This window comes from Cataglyphis hispanica, chromosome 21, assembly GCF_021464435.1.
Source record: "Cataglyphis hispanica isolate Lineage 1 chromosome 21, ULB_Chis1_1.0, whole genome shotgun sequence".
In the NCBI taxonomy this organism is placed as follows: Eukaryota; Metazoa; Arthropoda; class Insecta; order Hymenoptera; family Formicidae; genus Cataglyphis; species Cataglyphis hispanica.
In genome coordinates, this window is record NC_065974.1 from 1,168,286 (window position 1) to 1,195,526 (window position 27,241).

Below are 27,241 nucleotides of genomic sequence, written 5' to 3' on the forward strand. Positions count from 1 at the left end.
CAAAAATCTTTAATAAATTCAGAAACGCTCGCTTTGAGCCTATTAAATCTTTTATTTCTCTTTTAATTCTCTTTAGCAAGTGACTTTTAGATTGAAAGGAGATAATATTTATATCAGCAGTTCAAAAGTGACATCATCTCGTTAATTTCGAACGCTACCAAACACTTATACGATTATTAATCTTGCTGAAAATCTTCTAGCATCGAACGCAGCTCTTGTATCATATATATATATATATTGTTTTTATATCATATATTCTTCAATATCGAAGAAACTAGATCTAAGTAACCTCATTAAGAGTGAAATGCTCGTCTTATCTCGACAGATAAAAATATGTAGGCTCTCCGAAAATATCTGACATTATTATTTGCGCGCATATATGTATGTACATATGTATGTACGTATGTGCATATATATGTAAATCTATCATTTATTCAAAATATGTCATTATATTTTGTTATATATCGTAACTCGAATATTCGTGGATATGACGGCGAGTATTATTTGTTTCTCTATTGCATACAATGGCTTTAGAATAGATATATGGTTTGAACGCTTTTGTACTTTACGATAGCATTAAATGACGGAGAATGACATTTCCGCAAAACTTGAAACGCAGAATCACAAATGTATTAAACAATGATACTTAAATAGTTGTTAAACATACGATCGTAACATGTGCGAAATACGTGTCATATTTCGCATATTAATCGGGCTATAAAGCCCGATAACGAGTGCCCGACTGATGTTAATCTGTATTCAATATCCATTAAATTAATAAGTTTACTGTTTAATGTAACGATGTTTAATATGTTAACTGCCGAATACGAGTTAACTCAACTCGATCTTTTGAAAGAAAAAAATATAAAATTTTATCATAAATGTTGATGAAAAATTAATATAACTTTATAAATAGTATATTAAAATAACATGCTGATATCCACAATTATATAGTAATTATACAGCGGCAATCAGTAATGTTAATCGCGTGAAGAACTGATTTGCTTCATGATTCTATATTAGTGTGACAGACTATTTTCGACGAGTGAAGATTTTTTAATAATCCCTGAGCACATGTCGTTTCTTTCGTCGCGTTGATGCTCGATGACAAGTTGACAAGTTTCATAAATCGCACGAGCGAATTTACGCTGCTTCGTGTGCAGAAAATTTGTGAGAGCCTGTATATACATACGTTTACGAGTAGAGAAAGTGCGTATATGATATCTCCGAAGAATAGAATAATCTCTACGACTTGCATTTACGTGGATTACATTTCAAGGAGAAAGTGAGAGAGTGAGAGAGAGAGAGAGAGAAAGAGAGGAGAGGGATCTCCGCTTATAATTATGTCTACGAGAATAAAGAGAGAGAGAGAGAGAGAGAGAGAGAGAGAGAGAGAGACAGAGACAGGAATAAGGAAAAAATTGATCAATCAATTTTTAAAGCTCCTTTTCCGTAGGATTAATCTATACGCTAATTAGGCTTGGCGAATTAAACATTCCGAGCCGCTTCAAGGCAAAAAACGATCTCGTTCGCGATCGCGATAATTCCGCGCACGTATTTGCTCGTTATGGAACGGTGTTACACTCGCGGCTATATCCCTTAGAATTCTACGGCTTCATTATTCGGCGCAGAATTGTCGAAAATACGGTACGGTTAACGAATCGCCGAGTAACAAACGGAAATTTAACGGCGCTCCCCTGGCGAATCCATTCCCGTCATGTATCATTCATGAGGCGGGCCGAATCGAAACGCGGTAGGTGGCTTCATTATTAGCCTGCAGCGGAAAAAAAATAACAAAAAGAAAAAAGAAGATTACAACGAAAAACGCCCTTTGTCAATCGGAGCGAAGCGCTCCTATTGCGTGACGCGCCTTCAATTTTTGCGGAATTTTCAAGATCCAACGCGTTTTCACGACACGCGAAATATCTTGAGGCGCGAAACGACGCTCTGACCGAGAACAGATGTTTCTTTCAAAGCGAGCCCGAAATCAACGTTTATCGCGTCAGAGAAAAAACGAGGGAAACCGCCATTTGGAAACCCCCCCTGTAACATCCTGTTGGAGGAGATGATAGCTGCCGCACCCTACTTTGATAAGGATTTTCGGTGAGGGTATTGGTGGCTGTACTTGGGGCCGGTGCTCTTTTTTACAGAAGAGAAACTTATAAAGTATATAAGAAATATAGGCGATAAAGATGTCGAGAGAGGCGAAGCGAATAACCAAAGGAGTTTTCACAGCCGTATTTCGTTCGAAGGAGATCCCGGGAACCGTTGTCAGAGAACATATAGCGTTATTTCCTTCGCTCCAAACGGTGTGGCTAGCGGGTGGGTTAAACGCACGTCGCTTTGTATCCGAGAACGACGTCGGGCGTCTTGCTGCATGATGGACGATCGTAGTGATGCACGGAGATGTTCCTTTCCATGATCGCGCTACATCTCACGAGACTATCCTGCCGGTTGTCGAGGGCGTTGTTAACGCTACCGCGAAAATCCCTGGGTGACAGGGATCTCCCCAGAGTCTCGATCTTGTCGACATTACTCACGCTCAATCGTCGGTCGCGTTGCAACGAATTCCTGCCGTACGGCGAATCCTCGTACCTCTCCAGGAAGTTGCACACGCTGACGCGTCTCTCCCGCAACAGAGATTTACCGGACGGAAAGATGGGCCTCGCTAGAACGTCCGTCCTGTCAAAGTGACAGACGCTATTGCCGCGATCTCGCTGCGGTCTCGCCAGAACATCCGTCCGGTCGAAGTGACAGATGCTCATGCCGCGTTCCCGCTGCAGCGTCGGTCTCGCCAGAACGTCCGTTCTGTCAAAGTGGCAGATGCTCATACCGCGATCCCGTTGCAGCGTCGGTCTCTCTAGAACGTCCGTCCGATCGAATTGACAGACACTCATGCCGCGTTCTCGCTGCGTCGGCCTCGCCAGAACGTCCATACGATCGAACTGATAAGCGCTGGATCGGCGCTCGCGCTGCAACAGCCGCGACGTTTCGCCGATGGATTTGAGGGTCTTTAGAGTATCGCCGTCGCGTTCCTCCTCGTCTATGCACTCCGCGTGGACCAACGACTGTAGATCGAATGCGCTCTTGGCGCGTCTAGGAGTTTCTTGGCTGGTCAACAATAGCGATGTACTCGAACCCACGAATACGCTATTCTGCCGCAGCCTGGTAACCGGTCCACCCGCCGGCACGCAGCTCGCCGGATGCTCCAGACAGTGAATATTGAATTTCGAGTAGCTCCGATGCTGCGAACAAAATCCCAGCCGGATCCTGACTGTCGCTATCTTACTGACATAGGTGGCTTACGATATCGTTATTTGTATTCACAAAGAGCGAGTTATATTTAGAGGATGAGAGAGTTTGATGAGAATACAATGCGATACGATATTATATATATATATATATATATATATATATATATATATATATATGTATGGATTAAAATTTTTATCTTATCAAGCGACTTTAAAAAACGCGTAATTACGATATGTCAGAGTCATTATCATTAAAACTATTTTTGATCTCAATTTTTGATAATACACTGATCTCATTTAAGAAAGGCGATGATAAATTAATGATGCAAAGATGAAAAAATATCTCATCGATGATTAAAAACTAAAAAAAAAAACCAAACTATAGATATTGCAATTAAGCGATAAAATGCTATAACTATCAAATTCGTAATTATTATATATTGAACGAAGCAGGACCGTCTATAAGCTCTTTTTCTTGCTTGAATAGCATACTAAAAATTGTAGATATATTTTCCTAGCACATTCTTCCAAATGGTTTGTACATATACCCATAGTTATAGTTGGGCGAACCCAACGGTGATATTCCCGTAGAAATATCTGGATCAGGGATGCGTAACAAATTACATGGTCGGGGTTGTTTCTCAGTGAAAATGTATTAGTAAATATGACTCGGAAGCACGGGTACATGCTTCCGGATATGTGCGTTGACATGACTTTTCTAGCAGACGAGGCGCGCATCTATTTAACGATCACGAGTATTGTTGTGATAACGAGAGGAATTTGTAAAGCTCGGTGGCTAGCATACCGCGGCTAATATTATTCCTTCGTAAATGAGATTTTCCCGCGAAACGTCAAAAGAATCCAGATTTCGACACGCGACATTGACATGATATCGATTGAAATAGTTTATTCTCTGGAATTCTGTAACACGCGAGGAAAGGAGATCTTGCCGTACAAGATTCCCTCGAGGGACGCAAATAGGGCAACTCAAGAGTTTGGATTTACGCTATCGCTCCATGGCGGAGCTCGCTCGACTATACAGCTCAACCGGAAATTCTCGTATGCAACGTGAGTACGTTATTCCAGACGTTGCGTAAGTCGATATCGCGTCGCGTTTTATGAGATAGGGGCGTTGCATCTTTCCAGATTACGGAACGGTGTCCCGAGACGGTTGAAAGAGCAAGGTATGATACTGCATTTACATGTATTATGCAAAAGCGGATGGAAACTTCGCGATACTCCAGTCAATTTTAAATCTTATGCCTTCGAAGTAATTCGATGCAGAGCGTATTAAACAAACAAAATTAGATATGCCGATAAAATGTCATACTATGATGACGAAAGTGCTCTCTTAAATTGAATCGGTAAAAATCGGATTAAAGCGGTGATGCAAGATTTCACCGAAGATCAGCGAGTATTTTAATTTTTTTATTATGCTAATAAAAAATATAAAGAAAAATAATATTATAATTAAAAAAAAAAAAACAAGTTTCCCAACTAGAAAAAAATATTTCTTTAATAAAATATGTTATTATAAATTCATCTCATATATAATATATTGTGTGATAATGTACATTTTAAAATATCATCGAAACAGCTACTATCTTTAATTAATTCTTTTAATGAGACTTTACTGGCATGCAGTGCTCTATTTAGAATTCATCATGATTATTCTCTGCTTTTCAGTAATAACATACTGATTCTATTTAAAAGGATAATTCGAAACGCTTTACAAAAATTTTATTGTAATCTAATTTTTCGAACAACGTTGAAAAATTTTTTTTTTGACCATACAACTATATATCGCATCCGCATCCGTAGTGGGACGATTTAGTGAAACTACTCAAGTCCTGAGTTATCTATTTCTCTAAATCCCGATCGGACGCTTTAATGAATTCTCGCGAGCCTAATTATCGGAAAATGTTCGGCGAACGGACGAAATTCGGCAATGAAACGCCAAACACATCGGAAGCCGTTAAAATGTCTCCTTCAATTTATGCGATGGGGATGGGTCATCTGTCATTAACTTCTCGCGTGATTTTCAATCATTCTACTACTCATAGAAGGAACGTACAAAATACCTCGCTGAATTTTATTGCATAATCGTGTCATTTATATTTAGAATTGGGACTATCATGATTAATCATTGCTTTTCAGTAATAATATACTGATTCTATTTAAAGGAGTAAATCAAGACACATTACAAAGATTTTATTGTAATCTAATTTTTTAATCAATGTCAAAAAAAATTTTTTTCAACCAACTATACCGCAACCGTAGTGGAACGATTCGTTGAAACTAATTATTCAAATCCCGAGTTATCTATTAGTCAAATCCCGATCGGATGCTTTGAATGAATTCTCACGAGCCTAATTATTGGCAAATGTTCGACGAGCGTACGAGAATCGGGAATGAGACACCAAACACGTCGAAAGCCGTTAAAATATCTCCTTCAATTTATGTGAGACAAGCCATCTGTCATTAACTTCGCGCGTGATTTTCAATCATTCTGCTATTCATAGAAAGAACGTACAGAATACCTCACTCAATTATTGCATAATCGTGTTATTTATTGCAGCAATGCGCCGGAAAGTAATTTCGCTTCTATTATTTCATATTTACGATTTACTTCATCGCCTTCTTTATTAGAGATCCCATCAGTACAGCACTAAACTTGACAGGAAAGCAACCGCGCGAAATGGATTTGCTTGTACGATCGAAAGTCACTGTAAGCTCTCTGCTCGCGCCTATAACCCGCAGTATCCTCATCAATCATGAAAATTACACGAGACAGCGATATCGCTTATAATGCGGCTGCATCGGATTACGGATCCGAGAGCGCATCGGGATAATATTTTCTAAATGAAAGATCGTATAATACATATATATGTATAACACTGCGCTAACGCTTTGATGGAACGATGTAAGTGCATATACCGCCCTGAGAATGACAGATTGCGCGTTTCATACGCAGGCGTATGTAGTGTCTGACATATTGCGTCATTATACAGATGCTGCCTTGAATATTGCATGTAATATCATACCATTAGTCGCGACATAATTGTCTCACCTTATATAGGTTCGAAGACTTAAATCTAAACTACGATCGACTATTATTTCGATAGATTTAATTTTAGGTTCTTAGAATTTTTTTTATATAATGCGTTTCAAAATTGATAGCATATTAATTAATTAATTTATTTATTCCCAAGTGCACTTTGTGAGCAAAAACATAAATTGTTACACTCTGATAATTCCAAGATCCACGGATCTACAAACACGGGAAGAATCCGTGAGATTTATGGATGTATTCCGAAATTTGCTTGATTGAGGTGGGAAGATATTCGTTTGCGTAGCGTGGAATATGTATGACAAATGATTGTCCGAGGTGTTAATATGCCAGTCTGTATGTACGCGACACAGGGTTGCCTCTAGAACCACTGACTGGTGGATTGTAATCCCTCGAAAGCTCACTGAGTACACTCGAACAATTTAGAGAGAACAATAGTAAATCCCATCGCACACATCCCAATATCGCAAACGAGCTATCAATTCTCCTTTGAGTATATTGAATCGAATATTTGAAAGTTTCTCGCCGGCTTCTCATTCCAAATTCAAGAATCCCGCATGAATTATATTTTGATAATTCATCCTGGGATCGATCCCGCGCGTTCGAGTATCCGTCTGTGAGTTGACGTCGGGGCACAAAGTCTTACTAATCAAGAACATTCAGAACGATAGTTTGCAAGCCGAAACAGTCGAATCGAGTTACCCGAAGTGCGTTTTCCCCGAGAGAAGTTTTCATCTAATTCATTAGAGTATCGATAATTAATTGGCTTGTGAGCGAAACTGGCTTCAATTTTCTACGTCAACAGTAATTAATTAACGCGCCATTAAGCTCAATTTTTTATCGATAATTTGCATTGTATCTCTACCTTTTTTTTACCTCATATTATATTTTATGACATTTGAGCGCCAAAATTTCAAGTAATTTTTTTTTTATACGTATTCAATGCAAATTAAAATTTAAACGCACATACACGCTTAACTTTTCTTGAAATTTGTCAACAAATCGAGATTTTAAGATATCTTTGATATTATATCTTCGATTTGATAGAATCGAGGTCAGCTGTTTCTGACATGCCAATGCAATCAAACGTTTTCACGATTGAATTACCATAGACGTAGAAATACATATTGACGAACGATGATTCCAATCTAAAAGTAATTGCTCGGAATTCACGGACGCAATTGTTCGTGTAACGTTGTGTATGTGCGTCTTCCTCTGTATTCGTACCTTTACAAGCAAAAATCTCCTGTACTATCGCGCAAACATTTAATGTATCTTTTACACAAAGCCCCTGGAATTATTATACCATCTATGAAAAACACCGGTACAATTAATTGATGCGATAAAATATCATATATATGTAAATATTTTACATCGAAAAGATAAATTTTACGTAGAACAAATGGATGACATACAATGAATTTACAATTCAGTCGACATGTACCACGGGATGATCGAGATCTCGTAAACCTTGTTGAACATCCATTTTGCCGGACGTTTCCCATTCATGTCGTGATTTATATATTCCGTTGTACAGGTAAATCCGATACGATACGATTGACGCCGCGAAAATATTCGGCGCATTCTATGCCTTTAAAAATATGCCGATGCAATGCATTGTTCGCTCGTGAAAAAATGTCACTAAGCCGCATCACATAAATAATAGAATGTATATGTCAATGCGATAATATAGTAAAAAAGAAACTGTCTCAAAAAAATTGCAATATTGCACTCGCGCATCATCTCCGCGCATCAAAATCCGCAGAAAGTCTGTAAATTTAATTCGGGTATAAATAAAGAAATAAAAAACGGTTCGCGCTTTAATTAAAATCCCATTCATATATTTTCTCGTTATGGTTGAAGCAAATATATTTGCAGCATTGTAATCTTCGAACCGCTGAAGCACATGCGTTCGTATCATTTATAGATTTATTGTAACACATGCTACAATTCGTAGTCTCATATTTTTCTGTAGAGTCCGGCCTGATATATTATAATATGTTTTTTTAATGTCCCCTCCCCCGAGAAAAAAAGTTAAGTGAGATTAAATCGAAGAAATAAAGGCCAAAAAATTGATTTTCCATGCCCAATTCACCTATCCAGATAGATATCATTTAAGGGCATTTCGTCATGCGTTGACTTTATTGACTGAGTACGTAATCGAGGAATAAATTAAGCATTGTGACTGCTAGAAAAATAAAAATTGAATATCTCGGAAACTATTAGTTGTAAAACACACGTATTTTAATATTTTCTTTCTTTTGTTGCTTTATATAATTCCATCATTCAAAAAATTGTCATTCGATTTTAAAAAATAAATTTAATTTTCAGATCTTTCTTATGCTTCCACCTATAACAAAATTATTGTTATCATAATAAATGCAACTCAAAACCGTAAAACCCTCTAGTTTCAATATTTTTGTATTGTTTAAAATAGCAGAAATATTTTTGATACATTTGAAAGATAGAAAACTACTCGTGTATTGCATACGTGTTGTATATTTTTGTTTTGAAATAATAGATTCCGGTTTAGAAATTCTTTAGAAATAATCCGTGAAACGCGAATATCAATTATGCTGTTACCAAACAGCAACGTAGCCGATCGATCGGCGAAGATCAAGTAGTCCCAGGACGCTTGCAATAGTAAATCGCTTCATATTTGCGCATTGTTCTCCTTTGTATAACAAAATCCTGAAATATACAGGATATTTCATTAATTCCGTTATCCGCCATTTTTTAAAGAATTATTGAAAATATCGATATAATCTTTTATTCAAAATTTTATCACATAGAAAGCTCTTTCGTAGTAAAACAAAAATAATAAAAAATAAAATTTTAAATTTATTGTAAGGGATTATTTATTATTGTAAGAAATTATCAATTTCTTTATTTCAGTAAATATTCAAAATAATTTTCATTAAATTCTAAATATTTATTGACGCGATAATAAAATAAACTCGTTATTATTTATTATATTTAGAATTTTTATTACTACCGATGATAGCATTATTATTAAAATTTTTTTTAGTAAAAAATATCCAGCATGTATAAGAATTTAATCCCATGTGGCCTATATTTAAAATTTTATAGTTGTTCTTCTTTTACTTGTCTTATAAATAAATTTAAAGTTTTGTTTATTACATAATAAAAGATCTTTTTATTCAAAATTTATAAAATTAGAAATTTATATCGATATCTTTAATCGTTCCTTAAAAAATACGTGTAATGAAATTAATGAAACATCATGTATACAGGCATTTGAACGAGATTGAATGATGTTATAAAATATACGTTATGATAACATATATTATCTGCGGTCGCGATAAAAAACGCCCATTTCGGCAGAGAAAGAAAGGGAGAAAAAAAGAATATTGGAAAGATATTTCATAAGAAACACAGAGCGCATTAAATCTTTGCTTATTTTGATGATCTTCCCATAAATTCTCTGACAGAAATATAATTTGGTTCGGTTCAGTAAAAAAATACTATATAATATAAGATTCAGGAATTCCAAAATACGCGGTTGAAGTCGCACGCCGGTAGTTAACGATATCGACGGCTTTGAATTATTGCATCTGCATTCAATTTAGGGTCACTACTGACGTATATAAAGTATCTTTAGGTGGTGATTCATTTAACGCCCGTTCGAGAAAAACTAATATTTTACAGAGATAAAAGTCATGACATTTCTTGGAGAATTAATTTCGATTTTTATTACTTTTTTTTTTATAATTGGCGTCTCTCTTTATAAAACGCGATTGCACACTGTTTTGTGACGATCTCGATTTGATTCGCAAAAACGGCATGATCCGTAAGCTTGACATAAGATACACCATGAGAATCCGATGAAAGATAGTGAATTTACGCTCGTCTACGTAAAGCCAACCAAGGTTTATCGTCTACGGAACCGGCGCACGTAACGCATAGAAAATGCGTTATTTCTCGCTTTGGTAGTGTCACGTCCGAGCTATATGCTGATACTTATGCCGTGATATATGGGACATCGTGTATGCATGTCAGGTTGTAAATCTCATCGGGGGAGAAAAGATTGCTATAGCGCAAGTGACTTTATCTTTTATAGTATTCCCTTAAAAAGAAAAATCTCATTAAATGGTTTGATAGATCTGCGTTATTTCTACTGCAAAATTATATCAATACACTCCGGAACTCATGTATGCAATCATTTTGGGTATACATCCTAAGCAGGTTTATCACTAGTCTCCACGAGTTTACGAATCCCTTCTAATGGCTGTTTAACGTATAGCGCTTACGGCAATATATACTACAACATGCCGTATTTTGATAATTAAATGGGAAATAATCAGAGTACTGCTACCTATATATACTGTATATACTATAAACTGTAATCTCCATCACGCTAATTGCAAAATTTGCTTCGTGGAAGACAGTGCTTGATTTACGTATCGCAGAAATATTCTGCAATATTGGATTTAATTAATTAAATGATCCGTAATGAGCTGTATTAATACATCTCATGAAATTATATTAAGTACGAAGAATCAGCTGATGAGGAAATATTAAATTAATCGTGATAATTGTAGAAACTGCCTTGCTAAAGTAAATTTAACTTTATTAAATAATCGATGAAGATAACGATCCCTCTCTCTCTCTCTCTCTCTATCTCCATCAAAGCATTTATTAAAATTCAATACATTTAAATGAATACTGATTTATTCTTGTTTGATAATCCATTAGTCGCGCGTGTCTCTGATATTTCGAGCTACATGTCCATGTCTGGTAGGCAGAGAATTCTGTCGCGCGTTTGATCATGTCATATGCTAATCGGACGATGCATATGTCGACGGAGTGTGCAGACATTTCTGTATATTGACTATCCATGCGAAATAAAGGGGGGTTCGTGGAGAGACAGAGGGAAAATCAAATCAGCGAGCGCGCAAGAGCGCACACTTACCTGAAGTGGAGCTGGATCGACTACGCTGCAGCTTTGTCTATGTTGCTGCTGAAATTTCGGCTGGTACGGCTCGAGCATGCGAATCTTGCCCCATCGATTGAAAAATAGAGCGATCGCAGCCACCCACAGGACCAAAACGAGAATGACGATCAGGGCCTCCTCGGCACGCACCACTACCGCACCTGTTCCTGCGTGCGTATGTATGATCGCTGATTAAATTCGCTCTTTATCATTGCCAACGTAAAATGTAGTACGAGTAGTTGACGGATAAGATCAATACAAGAGTTTGCATTAAAAAAAGATACCTATTAGTGGTATTAAAAGAAAGAGTAGGTAGACAAATATTTGCACAGAAAAATGTCAACTTTAAAAAATAAACCCGATGATCGCGATATAACGTGACCTAATTTTTCATATGCGTCCCATGATCTACGAGCCAACTGCACGAACGTGCCAGACCGACTGTATAGGTAACGGAGAAAATAAATCCAAGAAATATCGCTCAGGAGTGCCGGCACAATTCGATGCTCGGTCATACGTGAAGCTTTGTTGGCGATCCTTCAATGCCGTCTAACGATTTCACAGTGCGCTCGCACGGGGTAGACGATCGAACTGATAAATTGATATTTGTCGCCGTTATTCGAGATCGAACCTTTCGAACAGAGTGCTCGTAGATATGTAGCATTACATGGGGAATCAAAACAAGAGGAGGAACTAGATGGATTCCATTATGCAACGCTTGACATACTTGTTCCTGGCGACCGTAGAATACACGGTTTCTTTTTGTTTCCTTTTTTAAGACGACACATTTTTCTATACATAATTTATATACTGCTTTAAATCTCTTTCTTCTCTCCTCGTCGCTAGACGACAGGATATTTCACATGCCCTTTGCATTTCTCAGAATGTTAAACTTTATTAAAGTAACTTGAAAAACATAACACGCTACAAAAAGATGTATTACATTATATGCAAGACACGTTATGTTACGAGAGAGTTCCCGCGATATTCCCTTTTCTTCATTTCACACAGTATATCATTGCACAGATGGCATATGGCGAATTGCATCGCAAGTTCGCCAAATTTACGCGAGATTTTTTACTTTTTATATCCTTAAAGAACGATTGTACGATCGATTTTCTGTCATCAACGCGTATTCTCTGAAATATCGTTACGATTGTATGCACATTCGTTTATAAACGTAAAATCAAAATAAAGTGCTACGAAATATATTCAAACTGCGGATTAACAACCTAATGCTATTAGCGAAAACAGAGAAACGCACTCGACATACGTACTCATTTCGTGATAATGAATTATTTATCACACACGTATAACATCCGCATATATTTACGCATTGAACCGTTACTCTGTGACATTCGCAAGCGTAAATTTTGACGGAATGTGAAATCAACCGTTCTGTGAATAACATTCCGCTGATTGATGAAGGTAAAATTGAATAGACGCGAAAACTCGAAAAGTAAACACCGGGCAAACGAAGTTATCCCACGGGTCATTTCTTTCCCTTTGTCGCGACAGGGAGAATCGACGCGTCAAAAATTCAGGGCAAAAAGACGCGAATATATATGAAAAATCCCTGTAGGAATCCTTGGAAATTGAAACATCATATACATGATCAATGTTTCATAGAACTCGTCAAACTTTTGGCCACTTTTTTTTCCCCCAATCGCGTCCCCTCTCGATACTTGTTATTGATGGAAATCGTGATGCCGATAAGGATAATATCCGATGCAGAAGTTCAATTTAACTTCTAATTTAAAGCACAATCATGCGGCAAATATAATTTACTTGTTTTGTAGATGTGTAACTCTTTTCGTGGATATTTTCTAAAATTGAAATATAACATCGGTTCTTTCAATTTTAAGTAAAAAAAAAAAAAATGAAAAAGAAAAATTACGGAATAACTTCATAAACTCTACCGTTAATTTTCATTGCGTTCTTGGGAGAGAAAGGAAGGATTGAAGGAGAAACATTTCGGTATGAATCTTGCTTAACAAGATTTGGCAGAGAACATCATGAAACACGATAAGGTCCGAAATAAACAAGGGTTACAGTTTCTTTCTCTTGTATTATATGAAGAGATATTAAACTCTCTCACCGTCGGGAAAGGTCGAATTGAGCTCGTTGGCGGCTTCCAATTCCGATGACATGGATCCGACGACGATAGCGTCCGGTGCCTCCCTGAGCTCCACCTCGATCTTTGTCACGTTATCTGTTAAGCGAAAGTATCCAGACCTTTAATAAATCTCGTTACTCATCTCGCACTGTCATAATTATGTGCCAATATTACACAGCGGTAATTAAAATTGAATTTTAATGAGATTTTCGCATTTTTATCAGTTCTCTCCCCATGTACATATACATTCCACACATACCGCTTCCATTAGCATCGTGACGTTTGCTCGACGTAACATGCCCATGTCGTCTGGGTCGATCGCTTCCCTCCACAATGGGATACTCTGTGCCGTAACAATCTATAATCAGATAGACGAACGTTTGCTAATAAAAATATTGCATTGTAATTAAAATTATAAAATTTCTTTTTCAACGCGCGATTTCATCTTAATCAAATATAAATAAAAATAACTCGTTTTATCAGTTTTATTTGGCTATCTCCAAGAGAAAAATTCAATTTCCCAGAGCTGAAGATAATGCAATGAAAGATATTCTCAGAGAGGCAGACGCATCTATTATTTGGACAGGCGGATTTACCCAGTGAAAAATATCGCGTTGCGTTTGCGTGACGCAAAAATAAGAAACAGCGATACATGCATCTCGTGGAATGTAAAAAAGGAAGCACCAGTGATGTTGAAAATGTGCCTCTTTCTCTCTCATGCATTATTCAGAAATCCATGCGTTGCATATATATATATATATATATAGATCTATATATAGATTATATTTCTCCATTCACGGTTTCATCGTGAATGATCGCGACGGTGACATTCGTTTGCACTTTCGTCTATGGCGTATGCAATTTCGACATTTTGATGTAACGCGACGCGGTAAATCTTCCGACCGCGTTCCCCCGATAAAGCGACTTTGAAATCCGCTTAAGTTTCGCCCGCCATACGTTTATCATCCACCAAGAGCGCGTAGCATAAATCACGCATCACCGTATGCCTATTAGACTTGAATAACACGCGATTAAAGGATCATCTATTATTGGCTTCACCCCCACGAACTCTCATTATTCTTCTCGAAATTGTCACCACGTGACTTTCGCGAATTGTCAAACGCGTACGCCGTTAATAATGAACGTATCGACCGTGCTGCAATTATGTAAATAATAAACGCGACTAATATATGATCGCATTTACCCGTGCTGTGTATCTATTAAGGCGATTGCCGTGAAAGGAAGGCCTGGCGATCGGTTGTACATTCTCGAGAGGCGGTTAAATGGGCGTCATAAAAAGCCCTGTAAAAAGTCACGTACTGCGATCATCGCTAAATAAATTTAAGTTAAAGAGTGGAAACTTGCGCCCGATTTCGTGAAGCGACTCTGCAAGCCCGCGATAACAGCCGCTTGCAGGTCGGGGGGGAAAAAAAAATATTCGACGAATCTCGTGGGGTCTCGTATTTCAGAGTGAAGACTCGTTTACCGCTAAAAGCTCCGTAGACAGTGGATAAGGGGTGAGAAAGTTGTGCCGATGACACAAAAGCAGGGGTTACGCGCGAGGGTAATTACATCTGGGAGATTCTCTTCTCTCTCTCTCTCTCTATCTCCATCCCTTTTTACTCATCTTCTCGTAGCATCTCGTAGCATCTCGTGCTTCATTCTCCCATCGAGGCGACGATGATAACGGAAGACGAGATAATCGCGACGCTTAAGCGAAGCGCGAGATTTAATGGAGCCGCAAAGTGGCAAGTGTTTTTTTCTTCTTGTTGTCTTCTTTAAAAAAAAAAAAAAAATTACGACTTTGGAATTATATAGTGTACACAAGTGATAAAAAACTTGGGAGATCAACGCGCATTTATTCATAGATTATGGCTTTTTACTTTGCGCCGCGCGTAAAGTTCTGCGTATTATTATACACGACACTTTTATTCTTATATCGTTACGTATTATTTCCAGGCTACAATCATGACATAATTTTGGCTCGCCTACTCGTATGTTTGATTGAAAATATAATCTGCTAGATAAATTTATTGCGTGCTGGAACTAGCTCAATTACATTATGTAAAGTCGATGCGCATAAGTCGATTAGATAACAGATAATAAGCAAGAATAAGGCGAGGCCGGCTTTCAAGCATACACGCTTGAGATGCTTTCAGTATTTCTGAGCAAAATTGTCCTCCTTGTTTTCTAATCAATAATCGATAAAATACAAATATGATAATGGAATGAATATACAATCAACACTATAATTCTCATAAGCATAAAAGTGATAAAAACCTTTTCCATCGCTATATATTTATTGTCAAAAATGTTTATTATCATAAATATATATATTTTTTATTATTAAAAATCTTTTATTATTAAAATAGGTCTATTGTTAAAATCTTAAACGCGTTTAGCGTTTAAGCACTTTATGATATTATTATTATTATTTCTAAAAATTATATATTCATGAGTAAATCTCACTGTCTTGGTATTCTCATTCCATTATCATATGTAACTCCGGCACAGAGAAAACTGCAAATTGGGATGCTTCCAGGTAGATCCTAACCGCGGAATGTATATGAAACTCAGAAATGTAGGAATTCTGTCGAGAACAAATATGTATGAGAAAAAAAAAAGTGAATTCTTTCACTGAAATTGTTCCTTTTTACAGAAAACGTATAAAACGTGATTTTTCATATAAATAAAAAAATAACAAATTTTCTTCAACGATGTTGAAGATGCAGATTTTTTCGAGAAAATTTATTCTTGGAGAATGATAGTCGAGTCTACAGATCGCTGACTTATTTGAACGTTCTTGCGTTTTTTGCTCCATAAAATTTATTATAAAAAGAAGGAACGAAAATATTTTATGGAGCACGTCTCTTTTACAGACATTTATTCACCTTATCTTTTAGAATAGAAATCACCGCACGTATAATAATGGCAGACACTATTAGCAGAAAAAACTCTGACACATTTTTGTGTAGGAAGAATTGTTAGCCTATATAAACTAAGGCTTTCTTCCCCTTTGATGAGTATTATGCTAGTTTATACTGACAGTTTTTCAATATTTCACCACGACAATCTTGAAAAATTTCATAAACGAAGAAAAATAAAGAACATGACGATGATCGCCAGAGCTAAAAAGATTCCACTGACTGTAAGTCTTAGTAATTGGTATACGCGGTAATGAAGATTTACATGCAAGAAAATACTGTATAAAATCAGCATTACAGACCCCTGTCCCTTATTCAACAGGAGCGTTCTTTTCACGAAACTGAGAAACGGATACTCTTTTATTTCATGGGAAGAATATATAATCATTAGAGTCATTGTAGCTTAAAGAGAATTGTGTGACTTTTTATTACAATGTTATTAGCAATTCTCTTCCATTCATAACGGTAAGATCCATTAAGCACAGAACTGGACATTAAAGAAAAAACGATAAAAGGATTAAAGCTTTTTAAATCTAATAATATAAATGACATTTAAAATGTAATGTTTTTTTCAAATGTATTCTGAAAAGATACGCGTTTTGAAATTAAAAACTCAAGTTAGAAATAATTTTTGCAATCTTCCTTTATATTAAATTTTATAATCACAGTCATTGTGCGTGCCATTCAAAACCGGGTTATTAAAGCGCTGCCACTATTACGTAGCATTATTCACCTTCAACAATAATGTGTACAATACAACAATTTGCTCTATTCAATGAAATATAGGTGTCTAAATGCGAGAATTTGCGAGAATAAATTGTAGGCGAAAGTTTAAACGGGTGCGATCACTACTTAGCAAGGAAGTGCGAATAAATATCGAAGTCTAATGAAGTGCGGCGTACATTCCGGGGTTATCAAAGTTTGCCGCCACACAACGTGCTTCGGTCACAGACACGATGGGTGTGTCTTGCGGTAAAGTACAAACATTGCTACGTCCCTTGGGAAATGCGCAGTTGTCTCGCAACTCTGATAATTTCACAGTATTATACTGAAGAAATGATGCAATTTTTAAGCGCATTGATTTTGATCGTGAATTAATCAAAAGCGAAGAAAGAAATTAATCCATGCGATTTTCTAATTAATTTTTTTTAATATTATTATATCATCACTTCTAGCACTTTTAATGATAGACCGCAAGATGATTTAAATGTATCAAGAAACTTGACTGCGTTCTTCAAGATTTAAATATTTTCGAAAAGATGTGCATTTCAGTTTCAATTTAAAAAATGATTATTATTTTTAATGGATGAAAAATCATATCTTACGTTTGTGTACAAAATTTTTTCACTACATAAGCTCCATTAGAGTTTTATTCAAAGTAACATTTTAGATTATGTTTGCAGAGTGAATATAGATGGTCGCTTCTCTTCGAGTTTCAATATTTAATTACTCGGTATGATGTCTAAAATAAAGCTGACAGATTTTTTATCCATTTTCTAAAGATAAAATTATGTTGAATTTTATTTCAATTATTTCAGCGTTTTTGTATCTACATATTTTCTCTACCTCTGGTAATATTTGTTTATTGTAAATGTAAGATGAATAAAAGATGACTGATGTGAAAAGAGCGTTCTTTTCTATTCACGTTGTAATAGAATGACGATTATTTCAGTTAAATATCACGTTGAAAGAGAATTAGTTAATTTACAAGCAAAACTCTTTCCAGAACTGCAACCTCACAAATACGGAGAGTAAAACGAGTAATTACTCCGAGTTTTCCAACACTATGATGTAGTATAACATTAAAGTTGTTATTTCAAGCATGGCATAACGTGATTTATGTCAAAATCACTCGTCTTTTTATAAGAATAAGTTATTAAATAACAGTCGTGTAGTTTAAAGAAAATTGCAATTGGATTATAAAAGATAAAAAAATATTTATAAAAAAAAAGAGAGAAAGTTTTCAAAACTATATAATTGTTTGCAAAGAAAATACTGCTCAGAAAAGAAGCTTCCAAAGCATTATGTCAGATTATATTTTCTCGAACATCTGTCATAAGCATGTGCCAGTTTCCGTGATGAGCTTGTTCTCAGCGATGATATCTTTCGAATTCTATAAACGGTCTCATGATTACGACTCCGTTACGATATTTTTACGTAATGTAACGTGTGTATGACAATGAAATCTACGAGTGAACGAATTGGATCGTGCGCCCTCATTCTTTGGAAACAATACCCGGGTTGGAATATATCTACTCTTAAAAAACAATGGATGTCATTCTGTAGCATCGATTCAGATATTGCTAAAAACGTCACCTTATCTTCGCGTTTCGAAATCTTTCGGTTTTATTGTTGACCACATCGAGTAACTAATTCTTGAAATTCGAAGAAAAACGATGATCTATTTTCGTTCTCAATTCTCTTATTTAAAATGTCATTTTAAACACAACTCTAATAGAGTTACAGAAAATCGAGAAAATATTCGCACATTTTGTTATTGACATAATAATATTTATATAAATGAATTTCTATTATATTTAATTTCATTTTATTTATTTAAATAATAATGATTATTATTAATATACGACATTGTTTAAATCTGATACAATGTTATCATATTCTTCGAGAAATGTGCGGGATAAAAGTCGCAAATAGAACGCGCATTCGACTATCCCGTGCTTATCTTTATATCCGGTTGGTTTACGAATAGAATAGGAAAAGATAGCGAATGGTTGCAGAAGCTATGTTTTTCTTTTCAATTTCAGAAAGAGCGATCGGAAATGGTTTGTCTTGAAGCGGAGGAAAAGAATCGCGAGGAACGATCCGGATGAAACGATGCGCGCGAAAGATACACATAATTTTTTTCTGTCATCTTATCGGTCAATGCGGGAATCCGCGAAAATAAAAGCGAGATCGCAAACCTTGGATCAAAGTGCCTCTTTGCACTTCGCTTGTGTTTCACATCTCTCGTAAAACACTTTCGCGCGAGGACGATTCTATCGCGAATTGTTCGATTTAGCGGAAAAATACCGCTAAAGACATCGGCGTTGTCGTGAAAAATAAATTATTATAATCCATCTATTTGATATACATACACTTTCTGAATTATATTCTGATGTAATTATTTGTAAAATTTGTATAAGCTTAATATTGTCGATATAAAATATGTAAAAATATAGACAACTTCGATTTTAATAAAAAATACTGCAGTTGAAGGAAAGTTTAAAAATAAATACATTATATCGTTACGTTGAATCCTCAATGTATATTTATGGTTTCTCAATCTTTTATAAAACCATTGAAATATCTGCCGTCTTGGAGAAAACGTCAATATTTGCATCAACTCTGTTTCTCGCTTTTTAAACTCACGATTCTATACGTATCGACGTTTTATATTTTTTTTCTTTTTCCTATCGTTTTTTATGCAAGGTTTCATCAATTGCAAAACATTTTACAGTCTTCAGTTATTTTATAGCAGGAATGGAACCGTTATTTCCATGAACTTTATGTGGTACTTGTTTATGCCTATGAGTTAATAAAATTGACTTGCGTTCTCGTTAAATGTTAATGAAAATACTAAGAGAATTTAATCAGCTTGCTTGATCGAATGATCTCCAACACGTGTAGATATTGCCAACAACGTGACGAAAGATCGATGGTACTGAAGATGCAAGGAAACTGCGTAGTGTCAAATCTTTCGATTGCTCATCCCTTAGCTTTCTGTATAATTAATCGCACGTCACGGAACATAATTAATCAATAGCAAATCTTTATTAATTAAGAAGAAAATCTAAATGCGTCAGAAAAGTTTTTGCCCCACTTACAATTATAGATATCATAAAGATTCTTTTTACACGCATATACTCTTTACGACTCCTATAAATAACGATACCAGTGTTGGTGCAGATCTATTGAAAACTCATATCGCAAAATAAAACTCTTTACGACTGCGATAAATATAACGGCCGATTAATGATGATACCTAACGTCGACAGGAAGCGCAAAAAAAAAAAAAAACACAAGCACCGTCAGAGAGAGTTATCTGCGTTTAAGGTGGGTCTTTTTTTTTATTGGAGGTAAACAGAAGAAGATGAAGAGAGACATGATAGACAATAATTGATGGAAACTGATTACGCTTGAGGGCATTCCGACTTTTTTCTGTTCTTTTTTTTTTTGGTCGCAAAAAGAAAAATGTTAGGTCAGACTCTTCTTCCCTCGCTAATTCGATCCTAATGATGCAACGGAAAAGGAAACGTGAACAATCTCACGGTAATACCCGCAATTATTAAATCGGGATTTACACAAGAAAGGAAAAAAATTAATAAGATTGGTCTTGTTTATTTGTGCAATTAAATCATTTTGACAATCAGAGCCGAGCAATTTGCATGAACGTAAAGGAAAATCGATGCCACCGGAATCTACCGATGAGAAATTTATGAGATCTCGCAGGTTAATCCATGCTCTCGTATCCAGAGATAACGAAGATGAAGGTAACTTAAGTCCAGAGGGGAAGATATATATATATATATATATATATATATATATATATATGTAATAGAGGTATGTATACTCCTAACTGAATTCTGAATCTCTCGTAATTACATTGAATTTGATTTTGCATTACAGCGCGACTTCGCGCTCAAATTCAAACATCTGTATAATTAGCGACAATTCCGCGAATAATTTATTGCAAGGAAATAAATTGATGCGTTAATTAAAGCGTAAATGACGGGATTGCAATTACGAATAAATTAAATTTCACAAGTCTAATTCTCACGGTATCGTAAAGAACTTTAAATTAACATAAAAATCAACATTGTACTTTCATTAATAATTGCGATCAAGAGTTTATTTCACAAGTTTACGTTTAACAAAAGCGTGTTTTAACAAAAGCGGGTATAAAACACGAGATTAACCAATATTGACTATGTCTTTGTACGTTACTTGGCTGAGCAACGAGGGCTAATAATAGTTTCTTCGAAAACGAGGGAAAAGGTTGTTAGTTTAAAGAACGAGTGAAATTGAAACGGTACCGCTACAACCAACAAGACACTGAAACCATTAGACGAATTCTTTGATGAAATTAAATAGTAGCGAGTCACTGTGAATCCTCTATGTCTCCCGCTTTTTCCGTTTCTTATCATTAGAGCAGCTGGTTGCTCTGAAAACTTGCTTTATCAAAACAAAGTTTTATCCTATCCATTTGCGTGAAGCTGTGTCACAGTTTTTCATGACGCAAATTTTTCTTCGCGGAAAAAGAATGGAAAACTAAATGGCTTGATAATGGAAATTAGTAATAAAATTCAATTTTTACCGAATAAACAGCGATACAGTAAATTTACGGGAAAAGATTAATTGCTAGAAAGAAAGAGAAAGAATTATAGTATTAATAATATAAAAGCTTGTTAAAATGATTTGTGTACATTTTGCTGTCATTATTGGGGAATAATGAAGGCTAAAGTATTTATGTCTATTTAATTTTAAGAGTTTGTGAAAGTTTTAGCGGTAATATTGTCGTGACGTTGTCGGTTGGACCAATGTAGTTATTCTCCGGGATACTAACAAACTTGTTACGAGAAAATGCACTTTTAGTGGCTTCCACTTTACTGGCGCCTTTCTATCTCTTTTTGCCTTGAAACGCCATTAACGGAATCTGAAGCGACGTGGAAGCATGCGGTTTCTTTGTCATTCGCGAAAACAGACTCGATCTTTGTCGAGCAGGAACTTGAAACATCCAAATCTAAAGAGCTAATAATTCCTTAAAACTCGTTATATATCTGGTTGGTGGAGAGAAAAGAATTTTTGGGAAGAAAACAAGCTGGAATTACAAAAATTTCAATTCATTAGCAATATTACTTTTTCGTATTACTTCTCGCTTGACAAAAGAGCAAGATGTAATACGATGGAAATGTCTTTCATTTTTATCCACTCGGGGGGGTAACGTGCGCTCATTCTTTTTTATTTAAAACCCCCACTATCGCTCGGAGAAATCCGAGAATAAGTGAGATTAATGTGTTTGCTTTGTGTGCCTTGTGTGCTCGCGTAACTAATCAAATTATTTGTAAGCTGAAGCAATTTGCTAAATTCCAATGCCAAATAAGATTAATTTCTCGAGCGTGCAAATGTATAAAGTGCGGCCGACAGGATCATGATTCGTAGAGACGTGCTGCACGACCGTGTAAACAATTGGTCGTGGCATTTATTATTTCGAAGCAATCGATGGCCGATCGACTGGCCGTCGAAAGAAGAGAGAGGCGCCATCGACGTAATGACTCGAATATTTATGACAGCTGAATTTGACATATACACATTTTTAACGACTTCTCGCATCATGGATAATAATGTCCTCTGCGCGACGATTAATACGGCAAACAGATCGTATAATACGAGGATAAATGTGCCAAAAAATTATTGATCGCGATACGAAAATCCCTTTAAATCCTTTAATTATCAATTTTACAACAGAGTAATTATTGCACTTTATTCTCCAATTCTCGCGTCACTATCGCGATTAAATATAGAGTTTATTTGCAGCAAGGGTTGGGTTTATTGAAATTACATCGGTTTCACCTTTGCCTGAAACGCTCTTATTTCCACGAAAAAATCGAACGTTTTTACGTCATATCGGTCATAGTAGCCGGGCTCATAACATTGCCTCTCCTAACGGGTGATCGAAAGTAATCCGCCGTTCTGCGAAATTGCGATTCGAGTCTATTTTTTATGAGACACAAAGTTCAATATCTCTTCGTCTAGCAACCTAGACGAAGTTTTATATGCAAAGTTTTGCGTCGGCCAATTTTCTATAGAGCGCCGTTTTTTTAACGTTATTAACAACTCGGATCCCACAAAGGGACTTCAATATCAAAGCGGATGTTGCGTTTCACCCGTGAGTGATCGCGTTGAAAGGGGTAAAAAATTTCTTTAATTGCGCAATTGGGTGCACAAAACATCCAATTCTCTTACTTTCCAATCCTCCTTACATTTAAATGTGTATTTAAAAATATATATACATATATTAATTTAAAATGTCTTAAAAATATTTAAATATATATATTTAATAAAATGTCTCAAAAATTCGTCCTTTTAATAATAGATTCTCTAGCCAATCGATTTTTCCTTAGCAAAAATATTGTTTTTTTTTTGCAATTTCTTCCCCGTCATATGTTTTTGTAATTAAACTTAAAAATTCAAAGTAAAGCTGGAAGTAACTGAAGAGTGTAGTTTAAACCTTTGGACTTTACAGAGTTTAATTGGCAAAAAGCTCTTCTTTTTCAATGATTTATAATTCGAAAATTATTGATACTTTGACATTTTTGCTAAGAAAAAGTCGCTAAATTAATTAGATAATCGATTATTTGAAGAATACCTAATAGTTTTTAAATATCTTTTTGTATCTTTATGTATATTCACATTTTTTTAAATAGTATAAAATACTCTTGTAAAAATTTCCATGTATAATTCTTTTTTATATCTTCTTTTTATTTTTTTTTATTTTACACTTTCGATAATCAAGATTGTCTCTTTGTATTATATTTTTTATTTTACACTTTCGATAATCAAGATCGTCTCTTCGATAATCTCTTTGTACGCTGCAGAGATTTGAAACAATCGATGAATTGCAACACCCTTGAGATTTCGCCGGTTCGTTAATCTCTATCGGGTATCAGAGATCATCGCAAAGGATCGGGAGCATCAAATATCTTGTTCACTCACATTTCGTTGTATCATCAGATTTCCCAATAAAGCACACACATATCTCGCTTACGTTCGCAGTTTATGGATTATAAATACTTATCGCTAAATTGGAGTTGTAAATGTTGTTTTAAAAAAATTCACGCGCGTCTAACATCAATCTATGGAATGTTGAAATTTGGAAAATTTTTTAAATTCTTATTAAAAAAAAACAAACGCTTTTCGAAGAAATTTTGTAATAAATGACATTCTTGCAACGAATGACATGTGCATTTTTCGTACATTAAGTTTGCAATAAACTATTTCGATTCATCAATAACTTCGGCAATTTTCAATAAAATACATTCTAATTACACGTCCAAATTGAAGAGCTCAAAGAGATTTGGTTACGCAAACACAAGAGAAAATGTCGAAAACTCGCCGTTTGACGAATGCTCGCAAACACGCATAACACGAACACAGAGAAACATGTTCGCATGTGACGCGCAAAGGAAGTTTTCCTTTGCCTGTTCCTTTCGCTATTCGCTCATGTTTGATTCGAACTTCGATGTTAATCTAACCCATGAAAAAAAAACAATATTGTGTTTTTTTACAAAGCAGCGTTTATCATCGCCGATAATATCGAGAAATATGTTTGTGGTTTTATGCCTCTCTTTTCTCTCGGGCTGCAAATATCGCGTTGATATAAAAATCAAAATTTTAGATTGGTTTGTTGCATACCATTTCGTAATTACGTAGTAATACATCATATTGTTGTATGTATCGTTTATTGGGGATATTAATTGAGAGTACGGAAAGTAACAAGCCAGAATATAAATCTGCTGTGTATCACGCGTCAATTATATTAATTGGGGAATAAAACTAATTAATACGACTGATGCGTATATGGTGTGACGCAACAAAAATATTGCTGGTATATCTCGATTTATAAACTATCGTCATTATGAGAGAAACAACGAGAAATTTTCTAATTAATTAAATTTGATTAATTTACTCTTAAAAATCATACATGGCTCATTTTGATTTTATGTCGATATTTTAACAATGTATAAGTATATAAGTAATCAATCCAAAAAAATGTTAAAAATTTATTTTTTAACTTTTATCGTATATGATTATTTTCTACAGGTGTCAAAAACATATATGTCAGCTTTGTAAAATTTTTCAAGCACTTTGAGACAGCTAAAATTATGACATGATATTGTAACTCATATATGACCAGGAACAGAGCAAAAAAAGTGTGACCTACAAGAGTTAGTAATAATTCTAATAGTAAAAAAATTTAAAAACATAAATTGACGTTGCATGTCGTAAATTTAATCTGAAAATTGCGTAATATATATATAAAAATATAGATTAAATTTGCCATACGTTTCTATATTTTATTAATATGTACGTTAAGGTTGAATAACAAAATATTGGATACACAGTATAACCCGCGTTATAACTTTCAAATATTAAATGCACGAGGAATTCTTTTCAAAGACTTTTTCAAAGAGATGTAATGAGATTCGACAACAAAGTTTGTTGTCATAAAGCAACGCATAAGAGTCGTCTAGTTTATATTGTTACAAGGAGTTTTCTGCTTCTTAAAATATCATCTACTCACGAAATAAGCCAGCAGTCGTCCCAAGATACAGTGCCTCTAAGAAGAATAAATGGCATCCATTTCCGAAGAAAAGAATATTGTGAAAATCGCTCATTTTTCTCTGAAGTATTTTCGAAAACCTTCAGCTGTAGTATCATCTTAAAACTAAGACGCGATAATTTAAAAATAAATGCAAATTACGCCTATTTATATACAAGTTATTATAATATCAACAGAGAGAGACATAGCATTTTTCATGATAACATACTTTTATTTATAATCTTATATAATTTTTTTTATCAATATCACTAAAGATCACGTACTTGTATTAAAATTCTAACTGTGCGTTTAATTAAGAAATCTTAAGAAAAAATTTAAAAAAATAAGACTTTTAAAAAAATAAGACGTGTAATGTAGATAAGACATTTCCTTTTAATTTTTCGCGTCATTCAATTATAATTTCACGTCACGTCCGTAATTTCGCTTTTATTAGGAGAAGGATTGCAGAAGATATGGCGAGTTATGCACGCGCAATAAATTAGTATTATAAGATATGAGATCTCTGATTGTATGAATAAATCTCTTGACCAACGCAATTTTTGCAACGAGAAGCCGAAATCTAGAATAAATTTAAAAAAAAAATGCATAAAATCGATAAAAAATATAAACAACATGACTACTGCACTTTTTTGTAGATTTTATATCAACCCACGAGACGTTGCACTAGGTAGACTGTCAGTAAGCACATCGATGTACATTGTATTATTCAATACGGTAACTAAGTTCCATCGGACTGAAACTGTTCCCAGGTAGATATTAGATTCCAAATGTAGGCGCTCTATGTTGCACGATATCGACCGTGTATATGTGTCTAGTTTTACAGTACATTCTCGCCCTTCAAGATGATAACGCACTTATGTCAAGTGACATATTATCCTGCCTATCAAATTCTTATATTCTTTAAACAAAATTAATTTTTGAATTTCTACAAGCCGCAAATACATATAAAATCACAATTTAAATGCGAAATTTTCAATCACAATAAGACAGTGCAATAAGACAGAAAGATTTTGTCTTTACCTCGGACTTTAATTTCAAAGATGCGCGCTGATCCGTGTTGAATCCGACTGGCTCTCTCGATGCGGGTCCCTTCCACTTTGGCTATCGCTAAGGGATTAATCGTAATACCGAGAGAAAGGAAGGCCAAGAGATAAGGGAACGCGATCCGTACCCGCGAAAGCTCACCACGTGACTGGCGGGAATAGGTGAATCCCGCCGCTGCCGGGAAAAGCCAAACAGAAATCTCCTGCAACGCGCAGACTCGTTAACGGATGAAGTATGTCAAAATAAAACAAGAAGTATATGCTCTTTAGATCTGTTCATCTTAGCTGTGCTATATCTGAAACATTCCGTTTAAGTTAATTTCAAAAAAGTATAGTAAGTATACACGACAAACACACACGCAAAACAGACTGCTGATAGTACATTTATAGTATTTCTGTGAGAAAGGATTTAATCAATTTCGAAAAAAATTGTGGCAAAATTCTTATTTTTCAAGAAACATAGAAAAATATTGAACACGACTTAATATAGAAATATTTTATTTTTTTGAAATTATTTTATTTTATCAAATCTATATATTA

The 27,241-nt window shown here is 35.2% G+C and overlaps 1 protein-coding gene across 2 annotated transcripts; it reads right to left on the minus strand.

Moving 5' to 3' along the window:
- Positions 1-1,070: 1,070 nt before the first annotated feature.
- LOC126857450 (uncharacterized) lies at positions 1,071-26,956 on the minus strand. 2 transcript variants are annotated; one of them, XM_050606888.1, is made up of 5 exons: positions 26,679-26,956; positions 13,654-13,752; positions 13,377-13,490; positions 11,258-11,439; positions 1,071-3,245 (listed from the first exon to the last, which is right to left on the minus strand). In XM_050606888.1, exons 3-5 carry the CDS (start codon positions 13,426-13,428, stop codon positions 2,328-2,330), a joined length of 1,152 nt encoding a protein of 383 aa, XP_050462845.1. In that variant the 5' UTR covers positions 13,429-13,490; positions 13,654-13,752; positions 26,679-26,956; the 3' UTR covers positions 1,071-2,327. The 2 variants fall into 2 exon arrangements, with proteins under 2 accessions (XP_050462845.1, XP_050462844.1); XM_050606887.1 differs by having other exon boundaries at positions 11,258-11,445.
- Between the last annotated feature and the right edge of the window lie 285 nt (positions 26,957-27,241).